Below are 21819 nucleotides of genomic sequence, written 5' to 3' on the forward strand. Positions count from 1 at the left end.
AAAAAAAAGAAGTTTAAGTCTCTCCATCTCGGCTAACTGCCCATAAATGCGGCTCAATGTAGTTTATAATATATTTAGAAAATTGTAATTGTGTAAAAAATCTATTTAGATTGAAGCACTTCCTAATGCGAATTTGTAATATAGCATCATTTATATTGATTGGTGTAGTATATTATTTTTTTTTTATATATAACTACGAGGTGTAATCCCACTCGGATTTTACACCCACTCGGATCATAAAGTAAGATACTTTGCCCTTTTAACAAAGTGCGCTTCTGGAACCAGACTTTGTGTTCTCACCCTTTACCTAAAGGAGATAGAGGTTGCTTAATATTCATGCAATCAGTATATTACTTATTTGATGGAGGCATAGTCAGTACCAACAAAATTAGTAGTCATGAAGAGAAAAGTAATCAATGAAAACAAATTAGTTATCCCATTCACATTGTATCAGAAAAAACTGAAAAAGCAATATCCAACAAACTTCAGAGGATAAAACTGACTCTGAACTTATTCTTTCTTTTTTTTTTTTCCCTTGAAATTACATATATTTGATTCACAAGAACAAAATAAAAAACCAATCATATTAGGTGTACAAGAACATGCATACCATCAAAGTGAAAAACACATGTGAAGCATGTCAAAATCAATACCAGGACTTTGCCAAACTCTGCAACCAGGATATCTAATGTCAACTGATCCTTTTGCAACTTTATCAGCTTGTATTTTTGTACTTTATTTTCCTACCATTCCTTTGTAAAAAACCATTAGACTGTTAATCTGAAAAAAAAAAAAAAAATCACTTCATAACTTTTTATCCTGTCTTGTCCTTTCTTTTGACTTCAGAAAATTTTATTTACTCTATTATAGTTTTTCTTTTTTGGCTCTATTTCAAATCAAGAGAATGTATTTGTAGTTGGTTTCTTATCTTGGAGGGAGATCACTGTTTCAAAAGCACCAACCAAGGCCTTAACCTTACTTTTCCTGGTCTCAGCAAGTTTACTTGCTGTTTCTTCAATGACATTATTAAACAGTACCAGGCCATCTTTCTTTCCATGCACATCTTGATGTCTCAAAACAACCTTTTCTGAACGAGGCTTGCCATCATTTGCGTGGCCTTCAGCTCCCCTTCTCTTGAAGCTTCTTCGGGCACCAGCTTTGAAATTTTGGTTATCCTCCAACACTCTTCCTCGCCTGAATTTGAGCTTCCTTGGGCAATTATCACGAGTATCAATGTCAATCACCCTTCCCCTTCTGAATTTTAATTTCACAGCTTGGTCATTTTTATCCAAAGAAGAAACCATCCCAACCTTGCTATGCCTCCAATTCTGCTCCCCTTCCCGGATTTCTGCCTCTTCCATGTATTCAGTTTCATCATATTCAGAGAGGAGGTCATCTTCTGATTCAGTTACAGTATACTCAGATTCCTCTTCATCTTCTTCATTATGAGATAACAATAATGGAGATTCTGGGAGGGTTGGAGACTTAGCTGATAAAACTGGAGGTGGTGATGATTCAGCAAAATTATTAACCTTATCAACAGGATCCAAATGCTTCTTCTCAGCTTCCATCTTGACAACATATAGTGTTTTTTCCTGCACCAAATCACTGTTGGTTACTTTGATGGATTGGTCAAGATCATCATGCTTAATCTTGGGATGCTCATTCTCGGTCTTTACAATCTTTTTCTGATTCTTCAGAGCAGATGCTAGTTCTAAGCCCTTTTTCTTCCGTGCATTTAGGCTGGCAACTCTACTGAGAGAAGGCCTACGAGTCAAGGAAATTCTTGGGGATGCCAATCCTCTTGCAATTCCACTACTGGAAGATTTAGGAGATTGCAATGCTCCGGGCATCATCTGTACTCTCTTTGCAGCAATTATGGAGGTCAATTTCCTCTGTCCTGTCTTATTGTTGGCATTTCCTCTAATAGTTGAAACACTTGAAACCCTTGAATCTGGAGCGGACAATTTCAGTTTCAAAGAACTGGCACCTTTTGCAGACAAGTTATCTCTTTTAACTTTTGACAGTACTTGCTTCGTAGATACCTCTAATTTTCCAGAAGAAGATGACACATCTGGCTTAACAACTTTTGGAGATAAATGGGTTTTCAAATCAGGTGAATTTCTGAGCTCGACTGTCGATTTCTGCTTCCTCTCCTGGGTTGATTTCTTCCCCTTCTGACCCCAAATTTCACTTGATACTGAACTTTGGCTATCAAATGATTTTGTAAACACTTCCTTTGATGTTATCTTCTTCTTGGTCGGACCTTCCTTCAACACTGGACTTTGCCTGTCAGCTGATTTTGTCAACAATACCCCTGATGATGTTTTTGCCTCAGAGATAACTTTACTTATTACAGGAGTTTGTCTGTTTAGGGATTTTCTAGATACTTCCCGTTTTATGATCTCAGGAGTCTTTGGTGGGATATTCGGACTGGGTTTGTAATTAACCTTTGATGCCTTATTTCTCTCTGGGTGAAGCTCTATAAGATTTTGTTCATCTGGTGGCTTCTTTGCATTCCTTTTTATAAATGGACGCCTTCCCTTCTCTTCAAATGCATGTTTCCTCCCATATTTACAGAAATCGTGACAGGAACCAGTAGAAGTTCGGAGATAGTTGGGAAGAACCTTTTCTCCACTCGCCGAAGAACTAGGCTTCCCCATAGAGTGTCTTCTAGCATAAACTGCATCTGACTCAATTGATCTGGGGGTCACTGGTAGACTGATGCTTTGCTCAGCCATTAATCAAGTGCAAGATGCACAGACTCAAAAAATGGAATACACAAACCTGAAAACCAAGCATGACTATTTATAATGTTGAATTTGCGTTTAATAATGTAAACAATTACACAGAAATTCAGAGAACTGTTATTAATGTTAAAAAAAAAAAAGAAAAAAAAACTCAACTAAATGTACCATCATGATTCAAACTGGAGCAAATTCAAATCCTCAGTCTGGAAATAAAATAACAACCATATATTGCATCATTTACTATTAATAATGCCATTTAGTACTACACATAATATCATGATCCTAATGAGATATGGAACTAAATGACATTGTGATAATTTTATAGAGTTTGGGACAAAATATAGCAAAAGATCCACAATCTAATTTTTTGGTCCTAGATAATATGAAAGGTCTAGTAATGAATAAAATGCATTGACTCGTGTCTTTTCAGATATGCTAAAAATACAACACAACTATGAAAAGAAATTGAAAGAGGCAATAAAGTGAATTAACCATTTGAAGGGCAAAACATGACAACATAATTTCTTTTTGGATTGGATCAATTAAAAAGCCAAATAATCAAAAAGTTTGAAAGCCTTAACCTTATGTTGTACTTCTCTGCATTCTAATGAATGGACAAGGGGGAAATCAAAAGGGTAATTAAACAAATAGACAAACAGAATTTATTATTTTGTTTTGCAATTGACGGGTACCTGAAAAAAAGGAATATTAACAGCCCCTAAAGGGCCTAACTTTTATCTCAGCAAATGCTGGCAAACTTAGTTTTAGCATACTATTTCTCACTGGTTACAACTAAATCCTACAACAAGCAGCTGGTATCTACGAAAGCCAAAGCTCTGTAATGTCAATTTCAAAAAGCATAGCAGAACTAAGAGGCATGCTTGAAAAGGCTAACTTCAGCAAGATAATAAGGGAAAATAATATCAAAACAATATGAACTTCAAAAAACTTCCCAACATATGCATTAGCATAACTACAACTAAGAGTTTTTTTTTTTTTTCTCAAAATGAAAAATTGAGTTAGAATCTGCAAATCACAATAAACCCAACAAGCCAATAACATAAAACTCAAACAGCAAAAGTTCAGATTAAGCTCGCAATCCGCCTTCAAGATCTTATGCCTTCAAACCCAAATCATAAATTGAAAATATAAAAAATCCAGATATACAAAGAAACACACATGTGCAAGAAAAAATCAATACACAGAACTTGCAAAAAGAAAAGGAACAAATAAGAGGTAATAAAACGCACCAAAAACAGGCAGTTATGTAGAACCCATCAAAAAAATCCCATTTTTGAGCGAATCCATTAGTGGAAAACAAGAACCCACCTTAAATTCATGTCAAAAAAGAAGGTTTTAATAGAGAGAAGTAAAGGAAAGGTATAGCTTACCTTTGTTCTTTACCAAGGAAAAAAGGCAAGATAAATGTATGAATTCAATCAGTTATGCTTTCACTTATTCATGTTTTTTGTGTGGGCTTTTTGCTTGTGAGATCGTGCAAGCAACTGTTTATTCAGTTCTCCGAGTTTGGTGCGTCTATATCTGCTAAATACGCGTTGGTTGCAGATTTCTTTATATACATAATTACATATCACAGACAAGATAGAGATAGATTTCCATTGCATATTTTATATTAATTTTCTCTATTTTTTATGTCAAAAATAGTAATTAACTAATTATACAATGATAATTTAATAAAAATAAGACACGTATCTAAAATAAGATATACGAATTAAAATATCTCGTGTTGATAAATGATTTATTTTTATTAAATTGTCATTTTAACTTATAATAATGACAATATATCACTGCTATACTGTATAATAATTATTAATAAAAAAAGTAGACTAAGAATTGTTTCTTTGGTTTAATGTAAAATGAAGGTCTTTTTTAGATGTAATTATTAAAATTTAATTCAACAAATATAATCTAATTAAAGAAATGCTAATTATTTTTTCTTGTTCAAAATAATTCTATATACGGATAGATGATAGATTGAAATCCCATCTACTCTTTAATGATAAAGTTTACTATTTTTTTATTTTTAACCACAATTGGATTATAAAATATTTTGCTTATATGTTAAGATATTGATGAATGGATATCATTCCATGTAGGTCAATCTTCATATGTTATTGCTTTAAATAGTAAATAATCCAAAGATAATAAATTAATTCTTTTATTTTTGAAAAATGAAAAAAAAATCTCAAAAGATATTTATTCCAAAGGATTATTTGGAGAATTGATGCATGTAAAAATGAATCAAACAATGTTTAATAATTCATTAATCATTCATGATCAATGATTCACTTAATTCCCATCCCTTAAAATAAAATAATTTCATCCTAATATTTGTGTCATGATATGGAATATTTATTTTTTCTAGAAAAAAATGAAATTAATTTCATTAATTGAAAATAGAATGCATATTTTTAAAATAATAGAAATCCGCAATTATTATATTTTTACATAAATAATACAAATATTATATATATAATATTGTTTGGTCGGTTTGTTAATTATATTGTTGACTTGTTTAATGATTCATCATCACTTCTTCCTTCATGAGTTCACTCATTTGTTAATCAACCCAAGAAACTTAGATTATGTCACTCATTTTTTAATTAACGGTATAGTAATTAACTAATTAAAGGTTTGATTGGAGTTGTGAGGGTCATTATGGTAAATTAAAAAATGGAAAAAGGTTTATCATTAAAAAAAATTCAATTAACTTTAAATTAAAAATTTATATTAAAATTATGAAATTTGAGCTGTCAATTAGTTCCAAAATAAAACATGTATGTTATAATCTGCTTCTACAGATTAAAAGGACCTGATTTGACATTTATCTCTTAGAAATTTCAAAAGAAACTTCCCAATAAGACTGTTTCATTTGGATTTTAGTTTCTGAAGGTGCTGTCTTTGAAACTTTTGCCCATATATATATATATATATATATTTTTTTTTTTCTTTGCCAAAAAATGAAAATGTGATTATTAGATTTATGGTTATATGTCAATCATGAAAGTTTCACACTGTATTATTAATAATTTAATATATGGGCAAAGGACAGTTGGGGTTGGGCATCAAAATTAAGATTTCATGATGATAGGTATCCAATGTGCTAAACAGGATTAAAGTAATTAATGGAATTTCAAATCTCCTAATTGCATTAAAAAAAATCATCACAAATCAAGATACCTTATTTTAGTTTACATATCCTTCAGGTGGTAATTTAATATTAAACTGCCTAGCTTCTATTATGACAAGCAATATAAAATACAGAGTGATTTAATGTACGAAAAGAATAAGTCGTTTAAGATTTTTTTTTTTATAGAGATTAAAGAATAATTAATTTTTGTAAATTAATAACATATCATTATTTTTCATATATCGTTATTTTTATCTCGTATGATTATGGATTTATTTGATAAAATTAACTGTTTTAATAGTTGTTAGCTGTTTGAATAGCTTTTTATGTAATGTTAAAAATTAAACGTTAAATAAGTTAATTTTTTATAAAATATTGCTTTAACCTTTACAAACTAATTAAAATGCTATATTACCGAACACTATAAAAAATAATATTTAATCAAAACGCTAAAAACAACTTATATTATTTATTACATTTTAAAGTATTTGAAATGACTTATATTTTAAGACAAAATAATTATTATAAAAATATTTATTATATTTTGAGACAGAAAAAATATTAAATAACGTACTATCTATAGAAAGAAAGTTGTCACCGTTTGTTGGCTGGCTCAAGGCTAATACTGTTTCTCACGTAGAAAGAAAAGGGAAAGTTTTAGAAATTTCTGCTTGGCATTTCAAAAACTTAAAGGGTGGACAATTGGCTTTTCCAAGGGAAAAAAAAGGTGAAGTTTCTTGAATCATTAGGGAAGAGTAAAAAGAAAATGGTTGCATTTGCATCAATATGTGGAAGCATGCTCTAAAGTCTATGTCAAAGCTATGGCCCAAATGGAAGAAACATAATAATAAAAAAAATTGAAAAAGAAAGGAAAAAAAGACAATTAACAACAGGAGAAAAATCACTTTGGATTCTCTCTAACAATCACACTACCTTATGGTCCATGCTTTAATTTGATTATATATATATATATTATGTACCCTCTAAAAAAATAATGGACATTGGACCCACCCAATCAAATAAAATATTATTTCTCTATGGTTTGGTTTGCACATGTGCCTTCTTTGAGCTTCTGTGAGAATGGAATTTCAATTCAATGTAGTTGGTAACCTTGTTGGGGAGGTGACCTTCCAACCAAAATGTAGATATATATAAATGATTTATGATTTTTTTTTTTTTAACTCTAATTGAAGAATTTAGACCAACAAGAGAGTTTATGAAGAACTTGTCCAACCAATTTTGTTCATGCTTTGAGTTCTCTAGTTACTTTGACCTTTGACATTATTAATAAAGTTTACTTATTCTTACCTAACATTCATTCAACTATATCTAATGAATAGTTGGAAGCAATTTAGTGAATGGAATTTAATTTTAGTAGGATGAAGTTCTAAGGTGACTTGAAGATGTGGTTGGATGTCTTTAAGAAACCTATGGCCAAAGCTACTGTTACAAATAGTTTGTTGGATTTTTTTTTTCTTTCTTTTTGTTTTGGAAAAACCCCTTTTGAGATATTGTGCAAAAAAGTATTTTGAAAATATTATTTTAGTTGTTCTAAAATTGTTAAATTAAAACATGTTAAGTCTTGTTCTTTGCTTTGTTTGGAAGTTAAAAGTGTAGAAAAATCAACACAAGCTGCCTTGAAGAAATCTCCTTTTGCTAGAAAACCATTCAAAGAAGAAATTAACTTTCTCCCTTTTTTCAGACATTATAGGTTTCATCAAATATGGAACATATGACACTTAACACTAATATTGGAGGAGGACAAAATTTGAAAAGCTATATACTTTTTCCTATTCAAATATGAATATATTGTACAATAATGATCTGTCAAATTCTTGATATAAAAGTGTATGTGTGAATTAAAGGTGATGGTAAAACTTTTGCAGCTAAATTTATCTGTCAAGCTGCTTTTTTCCTTCCTGAGACAGTCTTCTTTACAGCTCCTACCGACACTAAAAATTGATCGAGGGATGATAAGGTCTTCATGTCATCTGGTGGGAAGTAACTGGCAGCCTTCCCCATAAGTGAAGTGAACAGAAGAGATAGTGAAGGCCGAGTAACGTAACGCTCGCCCAAGAGGTCATCTAGGAAAGCAAATGCAGCTAAAAATTCAGACCTGCCTGCATTTATTGGAGCAGCAAAATGAGCAGGAATAATTCTCTTGAATCTCCAATCCCCAGCTATTCCATCAATCCAATCCCTGACCTGAAATTTAAAAGGACCAATGTCAATAATACCGATTCAATCAATTTATATTTAATGTAAGTACTAGAAAAGGTCGATAGTTCGAATAAAATGCAGCAAATTGCATCAAGATAAAGTTGGTGAATTTGATTGTTTTTGTATTTGTATAATCTTCTAAACCATGATATACACATTAAAAGGAAGTTTTTCTCTGAATCATTAATTTACCTTTTCAGGAACTTTGCTGAAGACCAGAGTCTTTACAATAGGTGAAACAATCAATTTCTGAGACATTTGACCAAAACTAGCTTTAGGTTCCAACAGATTGGACGGGCCAAGAAACAAGATTTGAAGAACCATCCTTTCCCATCCTGCACCAAAGACCACGCTTCTTCAACTTTTTCATGATAAAACAAATTTCACTATCAAATTGCACGAAAAGCATATCAAATTGCACGAAAAGCATTCTCGGTTCCATTATCACAATGGTTAGGACTAAAGAGCTAACCTTTTTGACGGTTCATCGGGTTATCAACAACTGGTTCCTGAGGTACTTCCTTTCCTTTACTAAGAATTTTTACAGCCAATCCATTTTTTGCCGAAGCTAACAAGGATTCCTTGCTAATACATTCAGGTGGCTCTTTTGGAACAAAAATTACAGCATCTGTTACCAGTAGCGTTCTTGAGCGCTTATGATAGAAAGCTACTTCTACATATGGTCCAATTCCTGGAATAATCCAAAAGAAAACTAAATTATTCATTTAAATGAAATTTGACCTGGTCTGTGTGCATATTACATTACCAACTTCAGGTGAGCTTAAAACTTTTTGTTCAATCTCATCAGCCCATGGTGTTGACAAATCCTCATCTTTCAAGGTTTTGGCACGAAAAATCCCAAAAAACTCAAGTGGTAAATTCAACGGCCAGCTCCATTGCCTTGGTGCGACCCATATTTGGGCTCGTGGAAACTTCCTTGAAAATGGGCCAACAAAAATTTTATGTTCATAAGCAAATGTAGGCAGGACTATGTATTCTACTGGAGCCTCCAACTCCTTCAGAAGCTGGCAAGATAGATCACTATGTCAAAAAGCCATCCGAGTTTGCAACAATGCAAATCATGAACTAAAATGATACTAAGAAGTAGGAACCAAGCACAACACAGAAGATTCCGCTTCCGAAAATAAAGCAGCAAGCATGGATAATTAACTTCTCTGAAACTAGCTATTTTTCTCTAGATCGTTCTTGCTTCTAACACTTTGAGGGCATTGGATTCCTGTATTATAGTTTTAATTTTGAGTGGGAAAAATAAAAGTTATATCAATAAACTAATAAAAATTAATAATTTTCATAAAATTACAAATCTCTTTCTATGTCTTATACTTTCTTTTATCTGAATCTATTTAAATCCTACAAATGAATGATTAATTATTGTGTGTGTAGTTTAAGTTTGCATAAGGTTAGTACTCCAAGAATTAAAAGCTAATAAATATTATATTATTTTCCTTTTTTTGGGGGGGGGAAAATAGTGTATATGACAGACATTTATGCAAAATACTGTAATATATACAAAATATTAAGTCTTTGATTTGAACTACTATGGAACTCTATTTTATCTACGGAATTTAGAAGCAATGAATTGTTATAAGTTAAATCCACCAAATAAGTATTAAATGTTGATGGTGCCAACAGATAATTTATATTATTCACGTATTAATAAAGTAACATATACAATCAAAGTAGTTCTTATTGAAAACAGGTAATTTCATAGTCTTAAGCAGATGATACTCAACTAAGGCAGTCAAATAGCATCCGCACCCCATATACATTGCTGCAGGGCCAAAAGCTTTTTTCTTTTTCTTTTTCCTTTTTTTTTTGGATATCCCATATATAAAGTATATGCTGCCATAAAGTTTTAAATCTGACAGAAAAAGAGAAAAGAAAAGAAGAAAACTATACAGCAAGGTTGCATCGTTTTCGTTTTGCCTTTGCTTTGTATAGAAAGCGTATTTGTTAAGCTGTTAGTCCTTAAAAGAATTATCTGTATCTATCCATATGGGCTGCTTCAAAGCCATCTAACCCTGGAAAGACTTGAAAAAATAATAAACAGAAATGTGGAAATATCTTTTGAACTTTCAAATACAAGTTGAATAATGAATTGGAATAAAAAAGAAGTAATTTAATTCTAGAAGATATCAGTCACAAGAAAATGCACTTTCTATACTGTAGAATTGATATGCACAAAACTTTCAATAAAGTTAAATTGACCATTTAGTATCCTCATTCATTGAAGAGTTGGTAAGGAAGATAGAACCTGAATACACTCCTTAGTTGGAGCAATGGGTGCATGGACCCATAAACCTCCAGATTTGAGTTTGACGACTGTCATTCGAATATTTGTTGAGACACTGCTGAATCCCAATGCTTGCTCTTGTTCGAATAGCCATATACAACCCTTTACAGCCTATCAAGGACATTAACAGAAGAAAATGGGAAAATTTAAATCACAAAGACATAATTTCCAGCAACAATTTCCATTAACACATCAGTCACTGATAGGAAACTTACTTATTATCCTTACATTCGATCATGTAAAAATTAAACAAAACATGTTTTTCTTTTTAAATTTTTTGCACATGTAAGTAAGTCCTTCCTATCTCACTCCTTTGTTTAAAGTTGTATGCTTCTTTTCTTTCTCATTCTTCTAATGTATTTCAAATATAACATTTGTAAGTCTTGGGCAAGCTATACAAATAAATAGCATTCCAGAATTATAGTATGCAGGAAAAGAAAAAGCTTTCTTTATAAAGGATCAACTTAAGCAAATAAAGCAGTTAATGAATATTCTTCTGAAACCCATTTACAAAGGGACCTAAAAACAAATTGTTGTTCTCTATCTCCCTCGAATTGTCAAGAGACCTCAAAATTAGGAATATGACTCCCTACTCAAAACCATAAATTTTGTCAGTTAATACAAAAAATAAATAAAAGCAACATTATTTGAGTTACAGACAAAAGAAACGTGTTAGAATGTTAGGTGTTAGAATGTTAGTTCACCTTGTTAACACAAAACCCACACACATTTTAACATCAACGTCAATGGAAGCCCATCTACTTAACATAAAGTATACCAAATTGCGTTTCAGGAATCAAAAAGAAGAAAGGCAGACTAAAAACAGCAAGCAGTAACAAATTCTATCTGTACAATGTGAAATCCAATAAGATCCAGACTAGAAAACTACATGAGAGTGACTGAGCGAGAGGAAAACTTGAAAGCTGGAGACTTTGTAAAAAGCCCATGAGCAAAAAAAAAAAAAAAAGGAGAAAAAAATCAGACAAAAGCCAAAACTCTGAACAACCATTATTAAAATTTAAATTTTAAAGAAAATTTAAAAGACAAAAGAAAAGGAAAAAAAAAAAAAAAACTGACCTCAGTCCTTATAGTGCGTCTATTGAGGAAAGGACCAAGAGGGAAAGGAAAGCCAGTAAAGTTAAGATAAAACGTGCCAGTAGATGTGGTGGGGGTGTTGCTTGCTGCAGCAACCACCAAATTGAGTTTATCTCTTCTTTTACTTCTGGGTTTTAATGGTAAAACAGAGTTCTTTAAGGAACCACCAAGAAAATTAGAATTGGGTTCATATAAGGAGACTGGATTCTGCAAGATTCTGGATTTTGGGGAAGAAATGGTAATAGCAGCCACCATAGTTTGAGACTGTACTTGTTTTTACAATAACTAGAAAAAGTTTAAAAATGGTGTGAGATGGGTGTTTCTTAATGTTAACAGGATCCATAGTTGCAAGTTTCAAGGCTATGTTTGTGACACGTGTAGTTCTGTCTCTGTTGGATTTTCCTACAAGGACTTTTTTTGAGGGGGAATTATTATAGTTTGTGGATGCTTGGAGACTGAAACAGAACTTTCTAGGACCGTGAATTTCTGGACCATAAACATTGGACCACATAAAGCATAGGGTTACATACTGCCAAAGCCTATTGGATGAATTCACTCACCCTTTTGATGATTTAGTTACAGGAATTCCGGTTTATTCCATACATATAATTGCGTCTTTTGTTTTTTTCAACCTATGACCTCTGTTCTGAAATGGCCTTGCACTATGGAATTACAGTTTCTTCTAGATTTTAAGTCTCACTGTTTTTCCTACATTACAACTCCAAAACAGCAGCACATCAAATCCCAAACTGGCCTACACAGACATAGTAGGCAAAGAACCAGTCCATTAAAAGCACTGTACATAATAAGCATAAGCAAAATATGTTTGATCGACACAGTGTTAATCACTAAAGACTCATAAAGGATAACAGTTTTTCTCTCTCTTTCTTCAGAACCCAACAAGGATCAAAGATAGAAAATTTTATAGACAAGGGGAGCAGAACCATAATAGAGATTCAATAAACAGGGGTCCGCTTACAAAGAAGATATCAAACTTTTGTGACAAGCCCTCACACTAACTATTTTGTATGCATACAGTAGCGTTGCGAATCTGCAAAGCAAATACTAAATTGACAGGTGAAGTTTCCATGTCTTGAGCCCCAATTGCCACCAAAAATTCCAGACTACGCAAGCCCTTGATCCTTGCCAAATTCTACAGGAGCTGATGTGAAACTGGACCACCTTCAAGCCAAAGAATTGACAGCCTTGGAAACTGGAGAAGTCGTCAAATTACAATTTCTATGGCATCCACATAAATAGAAGCCAGTATCTTGGAGCAAACTTATATTCACAAGGTCTACAGACTACGATGCTAATTGCATTAAGTGATAATTTCTCTGACAAGCCAATCCAAACTAGGAAAAGCAAAGTACAGTATTAGGAAAGAGGGAAGAGCAAATAGAACTGTGATAAGAATGTACAAGGCCAAAATGGCTGCACTGGCAGGTATAGCATATAAGACAATCAAAAGGAATATAATGACCAAAGGAAACTTGGCTGTCAAATGAACGAGGAAAACCAATGACTTCTGAAGAGAAGAATGTATTCTTCCCAGATTGAGGAAAGCATTGTCGGGATTGTGATCATGGTTTGTTCCTGATGACTCTGAATGATGTCCCCTTCTAGTGTTATTGCAACTTAGTTGGTTTCCTGAGGCTAAATTGCTGTCCACTGACCAGAGGGGTTGATGATCTTCATAAAAGGCATTATGAGATTTATGTCCATCATCATTCTTGCTTTCGACCATCCAAAGTAGAAAGTAATTCTTGCGGGGAAATTTTAGGTTGCCTCTGTACACTAAGCGGAAGGATAAGAGATTGCACCATGGGCAGGAAATAAAGAGCGGGAGTTGGATTGGTAATGTGGGGAATTTCACAACAGCCCATTGAAGTCCTAGTATGCAGTTTTTACAAAGTGTATGGCCACACCATAAAACATAAGGCACATTTTCCACAATATTGAAGGACTCCCAGCATATTGGGCACTCTAGGCTTTCTTCCCTGCTAACAACAGAAGATGCCTCATCATCTGAGTATTCTGATGCAGCTTGAGTTAGCTTTGGGGTACTGTTTAGGCCAACACTTCCAGCTATGCAATTGGAAGCAAAATTCCACATTTTGTAAGCAAGAAGCAACTCACAGAAGCAGTATCATATTCTATGCTTCCAGAAACTACTGACAACCAGCATCAATAACCATTATCTCATTCACAGAAGGTTTTCCCTTGATAATTATCAGCACCATTAGCAATTTCACCTGGAAGAAAAATGGGAGTAAGAAAGAGACTCAAACTAACTTCCCATAATTTACGACGCTAAGTTCAGTTTGGCATCCATTCATAATTTTTCACAGTTATGTGATTATGAATAATATATAATGATGACAGAATAGTTAGGTATTTAATGTTTTCAGGAGCAGTAATATCATTGAGTTGATATCAAAATCTCCTAGAAAAATGTAGACTTTTTGAATCAAATGATTAGAAAGTAGCAGAATAAGGAGACCAAAAAGGGTTCAATAACCCAAAATTTTGAACTAATGATAAAGGAGCCTTCCAGTTCTTGCACAATCCCAAAGGTAAATAGAATACTGAGGCATTAGTAAATGCATAACAACAGGGAGCATTCAACAATAACTATAAAATCAGGACAGAGAATTTCATTAAATATGCTGCTCTTTCATCGTCCACTTTTTAGTCACATAAGTAAATTTGCATAAGGTGGATCCTTAGAAGGTAAACATTCCTACGTGCTAGGCAAGCAAGTGGATACAACTAAAAAGGCAAACCTAAAATATAAAACTCAGAACCAATCAGAAAGGCATATAATGGTGACAGTAAAAATGACAGAATAAAGAAAATTCAGGAAACAATGATGAATAACATGGATCATGGATAGCAAATGCATCTAGTCACTAGAAAATAGTTAAAATTCTAATCATCCCAACAAAAACTGTTACTGCAGCTACTAGTACAACAAATTCCAAAATTTTGGTTAATGAGACATGCTTAAACCAGTCACAGCACCTTTAAGGCCTAGCACAGTGTTGTGCTTTTTTTGGGGGATCTGATTTGCTATTATCTGGATTAAGGGATTTTTTTTGCACTTTATATAAAGAACAGGTGCCAAATCCAAACAACACTAAATCAGGGCCTAAGAAACATTCTCATCCAATAAGAATCCCCACCATCATATTGGATCACACGAAAGATATTGTTTGCAGTAATCCAAATAGCCACTGGAAAACCTCAATTACACTAAACTCATAAACAGTATCCCTTAGTTAACATTAAACTCATATTCAGCGGAAAAGAGACAGAGAAAGAAGAACTTTAATATCATTTTAAGCGATACCCATTTCCATATAATCCAAACCCAAGTCTTTTCTCCCCTTTACATTCTCGCAGCTCACATTTAAATCTCAGATATAATAAATAAACAAGATTTATAAATCCAGGCAGCAGTTTCACAATTAACAAACAAATTATAGACAAAATAAACCCTAGTTTTACAAAATAATAGTAATAATAATATACCCCGGACCAAGATCTAGACACAAGAAGAGCTAAAACATAAAAAATTTAAAAACAACCGATCCATTCAAATCTAAGATAGATTAGCATGAATTAACGGAGAACGCAAGCGAAGAACTTGAATATAAATTTAAAAAAAAAAAAAATCAAGAGAAGCTGATATTACGTGATCTTACCAGCTATGCACGATTGATCGCGAGAGAGAAAGAATTTAAAATTCAAAAAAAAAAAGAAAAAAAAAAGAGGGTGATTCAAATAAGAATCCTCCGCTCTGCTTCTCCCCCCACCTGCTCTGAAATTGAAGAACGGACAAAATGTTAGTTTTTGTGGGTTTTGGAATCTTGTGTAACAGATTAAAATCTGAAGGTAGAGAAATTTTCCGTGGTCCACGTGCCTTTTGTTGGTAGGTTAGGAGTTAATGTGGTCTTCTTTAAGTAAAATTGACAACGACGTCGTTGTCTGCATTTCTTTTTGCTGGTTAAACGAGAAACTTACAATATTTCACATGGAGATTTTGTTCATGTAATTAATTTATTGCAAACGTGATAAATAATTAAATAAAATCAAATTTTAGTTTATATAGAAAAATTAAATCATTATCAAGTCGAATATTAATATATTTGAAATCCCTAAATTAATTTTGAACTAAAAAAAAAATACATAATGTAACTTTTAACAATAATTATAGTAATATATATTAATTCCTAATAAGAAATTTTAAGAAAATTATAAATTGATTGTTTTTTTTATTGTTAAAACACTATAAACTCTTACAGTTACATTCCGTTTCAGTCATAGGGTGCAATTTCTCATCTTAGAGCTTAAAAATAAAGCTTCATCATGAAAAAAACCTCAACTTTTAAAGTTTTATTTTTAAATTTGTCTATTATTTTTAATTTTATCGATCAATATCCTATATTTATTTTTTATTAGCAATTTTGGCCTCCGATGAGAATTCAGTTAGGTGCGAACTAATATGAAGTTTACATACTTTAATCATGTTACTAATTTCAATAATGGAGTGTAATTAATATGTAAAATACCTGTTAACAAGTTAAAACCATGTTGTTTATTGGGGCAACATTAGACCATTTTAAATGAATTTATTACAATTTCCAAAAAATTTTAAAAATGTTAAGTATATAATCTGGTATTAGACTGTTAGTTGAAAGTTCACAACTAAGGAATTAGTAGACAAATCAGAATTAAGTATGGCAATGGAGGATGATGCAGCCCACAACTGAGAGTCAAGAAACTTCTGTTTGCATTTTGATTAGCAGATGCAACCAAAATCCTTCATTTCATTTCTTATTTTTTTTTTTAGTAACAAATGACAAAATCAAATAAGTTTTTTTTTTTTTATTGTCAGGTTACACACGTATTTTATATTTTCCTAAGTAAAACAAAAATCTCCCATTTTTCATGAAAGAATCTTCTGCAACTCTGCTTGGAACAAATCTTCAATTCAGTATTATGAGCAGCTTGGCACAAACAACAGATACTGTACAAAGATCTCAAAGAAACTAAAAAAAAGAAAAGAAGTTTCCATTCTTGCATTTATTCAAGATGATCATGTGGCCTGAGTGACAAGAACATTGCAGCATATCGCCTGAGCAGCAAATTTTCAATATTATTACCATTAATCGCTACAGGAATCACTAGACCTGTAGTCCTCATCCTATATCTTCGCCAAGCCAATTGTACGTTCACGGCAGCCCATGTTCGCCAATTCGACGAGTAATATCTCAATGTTCGCTTAAGCCTTACGCTAGCAAATGTGTATCGAAAATGATCAGTAATGTACCTAAGACTGTTTGCATCAAGTCCAAAAGCCTCAGTTGGTTCCATGCAGAAAAATGTTGCCGATGAAGCTGGAAGTCTGTCTATAAATGGGCGGCGAAGGCACCAAGACAACAATTCATCACCTAGAAAGCCTCCTGGTTCAAGCACACTTGTAGCTACCATGCCTTTGCTAAGACTTTGGCTACGCTTCACTCGCCCCCGCACTATAAAGTACATTCTTGGCACAGGATCTCCTTCTCTAATTATCTGTCAAATATTAAGAGATTCATCAAATTTTGTAAAATTATTAAAATCAGAAGTTAATGTAGGATGATTTTGCACCTTTTCGCCTTTGCAATAGACAAGAGGTTTGACCCTATCACAAATGTTATCAAGAATAAGATCATCCAAATTGTGAAAGAGAGGTGCCTGAACAATAAAAATTGCAATTGGGTTATTGTTCATTGACATTAGTTATTCATAAACTTGATCATTAGCAGATGATTTAGTTGTTAAGTTACCTTTTTGATGAGGTCTAAGCAAAGATAGCGCTTAATGTCTCTACGGAGTCCCTCAGGCAATTCTTCAATCCACTTAATCTCATCTTCTCCTCCCATCACTGCCCATCTTTGGTTGTCAAAATGTCGAATTCTTCGCCTCAAATTTGATGGCAATTGTCTTCTACTCATCCACCATTCTATGTCTCTACGTTTTAGCTGCATGTTTTTGTTTTTGGCCAAGATCACAGACAGAAACACCTATAAAAGAATAACAAGTTATTTTTGAACTATGTTTTTACTTGTATCAATAAAATATCAAAATAACAGGAAATTTTATTACCTGGATGTTCCCAACCATTAATGTGAAGAGAGTCAAGCCACACAACACAATGAATATACTGAACATCACTTCTACCAAGTTACTCGTCGGATCGAGCTCATTGCCAAAAGAGCTGTCAACATAAGCAAGATATTAGGAAAATAGAAATGAGATAGTCCAAATCTAGCAATTAATAATCTATAACATTATAGCTTGTTTGCATGTTTGGTTTGGCAGTTTCAGTTAGTAAGAAATTTCAGTATTTCAATTGTAAATTTTGTATCTTTGACAACTAAAATTTTGATGATTAGATCAATTTTTGGAAGCTCAAATGCTAGACGATCTAACCGCTCATTCAAACAGGCCCTTAGTTATAAATATATTACCTAAGGTTCAACAAGCCCCAGAAAATGGGATAAAGAATCCTGAGAGCAAGTGAATTGCTAGTAACCACTAGAAGGCCTTCTGTATAAATCCCATGATTGAATGGTCCTTCATCATTCAAACACAATGGCTTCGCAATCATTTTAGAGTTATTACCACATGGATTTCCAAATTTATCTTCAGGATACATAAATTGATAGCAAACATCCTTTGAACACGACAGAGAGAGCGTGCAGTTGCTGTTTCTTTCGCACTGTTCTTTCAGACATGACACGACTCGTTGAGTAGCAAGAACATACCAGCATCCTCCAATAACATGAGAAGCAATTAGGTAAGCAATGAGATTAAGGCCAAAACCCCACCAAATGGTACCATAGATATAACCTGTGACCTTTCTCATTCTGCTCATCAAGCTAAAGCTGTGATAGAGCTTAGGGAGGAACTGAAACAAGAATGTTAGCAGTATTATTGTTAATACCAGCTTACTCTTCTCTTGTGTGATCAATTTTTGCACCAATATCCAAAATATTGCCTGCAAGGGAAAGAAATTAGAAGAATGAATCAACCTGTTAACGATTTCTTTAAAACTACTTGTCTCCTTCCATCTGTCACAGGGTAATGACCCTCTCCCTCTCCATTGCTGGGGCAAGATTGAGGGATAACGTAGTCGAGTTTCGTTTGTTCTAAGCTCAACCCATTTCACTTACCTCTCCAATATGAATTTCTTTCCATGACATTATAGCAGTAGAGTTTAATGGAAACTGTAAGAGAATTATTAGCCTTCCAGAACATTTCTTTTTGTTATAACATGTAATGTTCACTCCTTTGATTTTAATTCTTTAAATGCACAAGAAGGCAAGAAAGAAAGCGTGCTAATAATATTATTAGCACTGGAATCTCAATCAAAAAGGAAAAGAAAATTAATAAAGAATAAGAGATATGTGATGAACTACTTGAGCAATTATTGAGGTTAAAGTAGCCATCTTTAGTAATATCATGATGATTCATGACTTAGTAGGCCATTTTTCCTTATTATTATTAACAGAAACTAAATTTTCTTTTCAAAATTTCAAAACAGATAGGACAAAAGACTGAGCTATTTTGTTTGATCCATACACAAATGGTTGTTAACAGGCAAGATGCCCTACCTACTGCACCACTGATGTGAGAAACATATCATTCTAAATATATCAATTAAATATCTTTTACTGTTTCCAAAATAATTAATTAAAAATCATAAGAACATGATTAAATATTTGTAACAATAAAGAAAATTTTTTTAATTTAGTGGTAGAACTAAATTTATTTATGCTTATACCAATAAATTTAATTTACAATAATAATAACCAAGCTTTAATCTGAAACCAGTTATGTTGGGTTATATGGGTTTTTGGTTTTTATTCCGTTTTGTTTATAACTAAGCCTGCACTAATAGAATTCAGTTAATTGAAAAAATAATAAAGGAGGAAAAGAAAAAGAGGGCCAACCTGAGGAAAAGGAAGTATGACAAAAACATCCAACCAGAAACCCGTGAGAGACCTGACATAATGGGAAGCAATAGCACGTGCGTCCCACACGAGTTTCCCACAGCCGAAAACCAGAGACTCCTTAGAAACATAGGCCAACCTGAACTGCAACCAAACATGCCAAAGCTGCACCGCATCGACGCAGGTGCGAACAACGGTAACGATAGCCGCCACCCCGCTGTCCACGTACAAACACGGGGCCCCACCTTTCCCTATAGATAAGGTCAAGGCATAAAAGAAAAGAGGATCAACGGCTAACGAAATCCCACGTGTCAACAAAAACACCCGGTTCCACCACTGGACCCACTCGCTACGCGGGTCGAGAACGGACCCAAAAGGACCAGAAGGAATCCGGAATCTCGAACGGGTCGGGACAGGGTTAAACGGAGAAAGAGAAGAACCGGCAGAGGCTTGCCAATGTGGTTGGTTGGCGCTGTCGCAGCTAGTGGAGTGGAAGACGGGGACGCCAACTTGTGTACAGGCATAACATTCTGTGGCGTAGTCGAAGACGTCGTCATAGTGGGTGTCATTACCTCTGGTTTTGCTTCCTCTTAGATGCAGCCACCTAAAACACAAACACTAATGGCATCAATAACCATAACAGAGAAAAAAGAAATGTGCTTTGAGTCAAAAAGTTGACCTTTGCAAGAAGGAGGACATGGACATGATTGGGATTTGGAAGAATATAAGCATGGAAACTGAGGAATTACGAAAAAGAGAGTGCGTTTTGGTACTGAAGAAAGGATTATAAGAGAGGAGTGTGTCAGTTTAAACTTTAAAGTGCATGAAAGAGCTAGTAATGGGTGTTTTTTTATTATTATTTTTATTCACTCAATAGACCCGAGTGATATTGTGGGTTATCCAATAGGGTGTTTTCTTTTAGCTAACCAATCAAATTGATAAAATTCAAGTGGTGAAAAGATTCGAATCCCACTTCTCTCACTACTCTCACTGCTCGTATTAAGTAAAAGACCAACCGTATTATTTCTAAATCGATAAAAACTCTTCAGATCTAGAAGATTCAAATTCAACAAGATAAACCAGCCTGCACCCGTTTGGTAAGATAACAATGGGTGAGAGTAACTTAGAAAGAAGAGCCAGCTTATAATTTGCATGGTGGAGTTGGAGGAGAAACTCCAGTCAGGTCAGGGTTTTAAGAAACACGTGAACAGTGACTAGCACTATTCTATGAGTTTTGTCGTGAATCAGTTTTTTTGTTTTCATTGAGAAAAAGTTCAGATATAATTACAAATTAACAACTGTACTAATTGAGTTATAACCATAGTTATTAACTGATCCTGTTTCCAAGTAAGAAAGATGAATTCTGTTTTTTTAAAAAAAAAAATTACAAAATTGCTTTTCTTTCTTATTTGGGATTTCATGTTCTTGCTAAATTAATCTATTAATAATCCTTTTTTTATACTTGAAAATTTTCAAACTCTTAACCTTCTGTATTATCACGTGATAATAATGGATTTGTGGGCTCCTCGACTATGATAAAACTTCAAGAAATCAAAATTATGTACTCATATGTGACAGTGATATAATAATACTCCGTATTCAGACATGGCTGCAAACTAGAAATAGGTAAGTAGGTTTTATTTTTTAAAAGAAAAGAATCAAACCATATAGCATAATTGTCAACAAAAAAAGAAAAGAAAAGAAAAGAAATTCATTAACCAAAAAAAAAAAAAAAAGATAAGCCACAATTTAAACATACCAATCTCCCATTAGTCGACTAGCATTGGCATCTGTTTTGACGTAGAAAAACATATACATACACAAATATATAAATAATCCGACTGAAGCTAGCTTCCTGCAAAACCTGGTTTCGATCTGATATCGATTTCTAGCTATCTCAAAGCTATTTTCTTCCTACCAGGAAATGCATGCACGAACACCAACCTTACCGGATCAGAGAAAAAGAAATGCAGCACCCATTTGGTGACTCGAGTCACATTATTATGCCTTTCAAATATCATGCACACATTTGATATGAGACCCTATTTAATAAAAATATATGCATATATAATCAGAGAACGAAATTTAAATTATTTATAAATATATATTATATACCTGGTTGGTGTTAGAGAAATGTGATTAGCAAGTTTTTTTCTTTAATGAGAATTGAGAAGCTTTTGAAATATGCAGGTGTGTGTAAGTTCAACTACATCCAGCATAAGATGATAAGGAATATTCTTCGATAATATTGCATTTTTGAATAGTAATATAAGTGCATATTCAATT

General features: G+C 33.2%; 4 protein-coding genes across 8 annotated transcripts; all 4 read right to left on the reverse strand.

Annotated features, from left to right (window-relative positions):
* Nucleotides 1-417: 417 nt before the first annotated feature.
* On the reverse strand, nt 418-4299 carry LOC105644128 (uncharacterized). Of its 3 annotated transcripts, none has more exons than XM_012229391.4 (2): nt 4142-4299; nt 418-2787 (listed from the first exon to the last, which is right to left on the reverse strand). In XM_012229391.4, the coding sequence occupies exon 2, from the start codon at nt 2739-2741 to the stop codon at nt 897-899; it is 1845 nt and encodes a 614-aa protein (XP_012084781.1). In that variant the 5' UTR covers nt 2742-2787; nt 4142-4299; the 3' UTR covers nt 418-896. The 3 variants fall into 3 exon arrangements, with proteins under 3 accessions (XP_012084781.1, XP_020538891.1, XP_012084782.1); XM_020683232.3 differs by having other exon boundaries at nt 4080-4290; XM_012229392.4 differs by lacking the exon at nt 4142-4299 and adding an exon at nt 4001-4135.
* Nucleotides 4300-7668: 3369 nt separating this feature from the next.
* On the reverse strand, nt 7669-11868 carry LOC105644126 (lysine-tRNA ligase). Of its 2 annotated transcripts, none has more exons than XM_020683213.3 (6): nt 11513-11868; nt 10397-10546; nt 8888-9146; nt 8594-8833; nt 8314-8456; nt 7669-8106 (listed from the first exon to the last, which is right to left on the reverse strand). In XM_020683213.3, the coding sequence occupies exons 1-6, from the start codon at nt 11783-11785 to the stop codon at nt 7801-7803; spliced, it is 1371 nt and encodes a 456-aa protein (XP_020538872.1). In that variant the 5' UTR covers nt 11786-11868; the 3' UTR covers nt 7669-7800. The 2 variants fall into 2 exon arrangements, with proteins under 2 accessions (XP_020538872.1, XP_012084780.1); XM_012229390.4 differs by having other exon boundaries at nt 8594-8812; nt 11513-11813.
* Nucleotides 11869-12434: 566 nt separating this feature from the next.
* On the reverse strand, nt 12435-15396 carry LOC105644125 (RING/U-box superfamily protein). Its single transcript, XM_012229389.3, has 2 exons — nt 15238-15396; nt 12435-13785 (listed from the first exon to the last, which is right to left on the reverse strand). Exon 2 carries the CDS (start codon nt 13644-13646, stop codon nt 12852-12854), a length of 795 nt encoding a protein of 264 aa, XP_012084779.1. The 5' UTR covers nt 13647-13785; nt 15238-15396; the 3' UTR covers nt 12435-12851.
* Nucleotides 15397-16508: 1112 nt separating this feature from the next.
* LOC105644188 (cyclic nucleotide-gated ion channel 2) lies at nt 16509-21598 on the reverse strand. 2 transcript variants are annotated; one of them, XM_020683242.3, is made up of 7 exons: nt 21293-21598; nt 19534-20137; nt 18049-18578; nt 17684-17795; nt 17365-17601; nt 17186-17272; nt 16509-17110 (listed from the first exon to the last, which is right to left on the reverse strand). In XM_020683242.3, exons 1-7 carry the CDS (start codon nt 21349-21351, stop codon nt 16619-16621), a joined length of 2121 nt encoding a protein of 706 aa, XP_020538901.1. In that variant the 5' UTR covers nt 21352-21598; the 3' UTR covers nt 16509-16618. The 2 variants fall into 2 exon arrangements, with proteins under 2 accessions (XP_020538901.1, XP_089576236.1); XM_089720110.1 differs by lacking the exon at nt 21293-21598 and adding an exon at nt 20213-20855.
* Between the last annotated feature and the right edge of the window lie 221 nt (nt 21599-21819).

The sequence above is a fragment of the Jatropha curcas genome, chromosome 4 (genome assembly GCF_041381405.1).
Source record: "Jatropha curcas cultivar XTBG-Jc1 chromosome 4, XTBG_Jcur_1.0, whole genome shotgun sequence".
Taxonomy (NCBI): Eukaryota; Viridiplantae; Streptophyta; class Magnoliopsida; order Malpighiales; family Euphorbiaceae; genus Jatropha; species Jatropha curcas.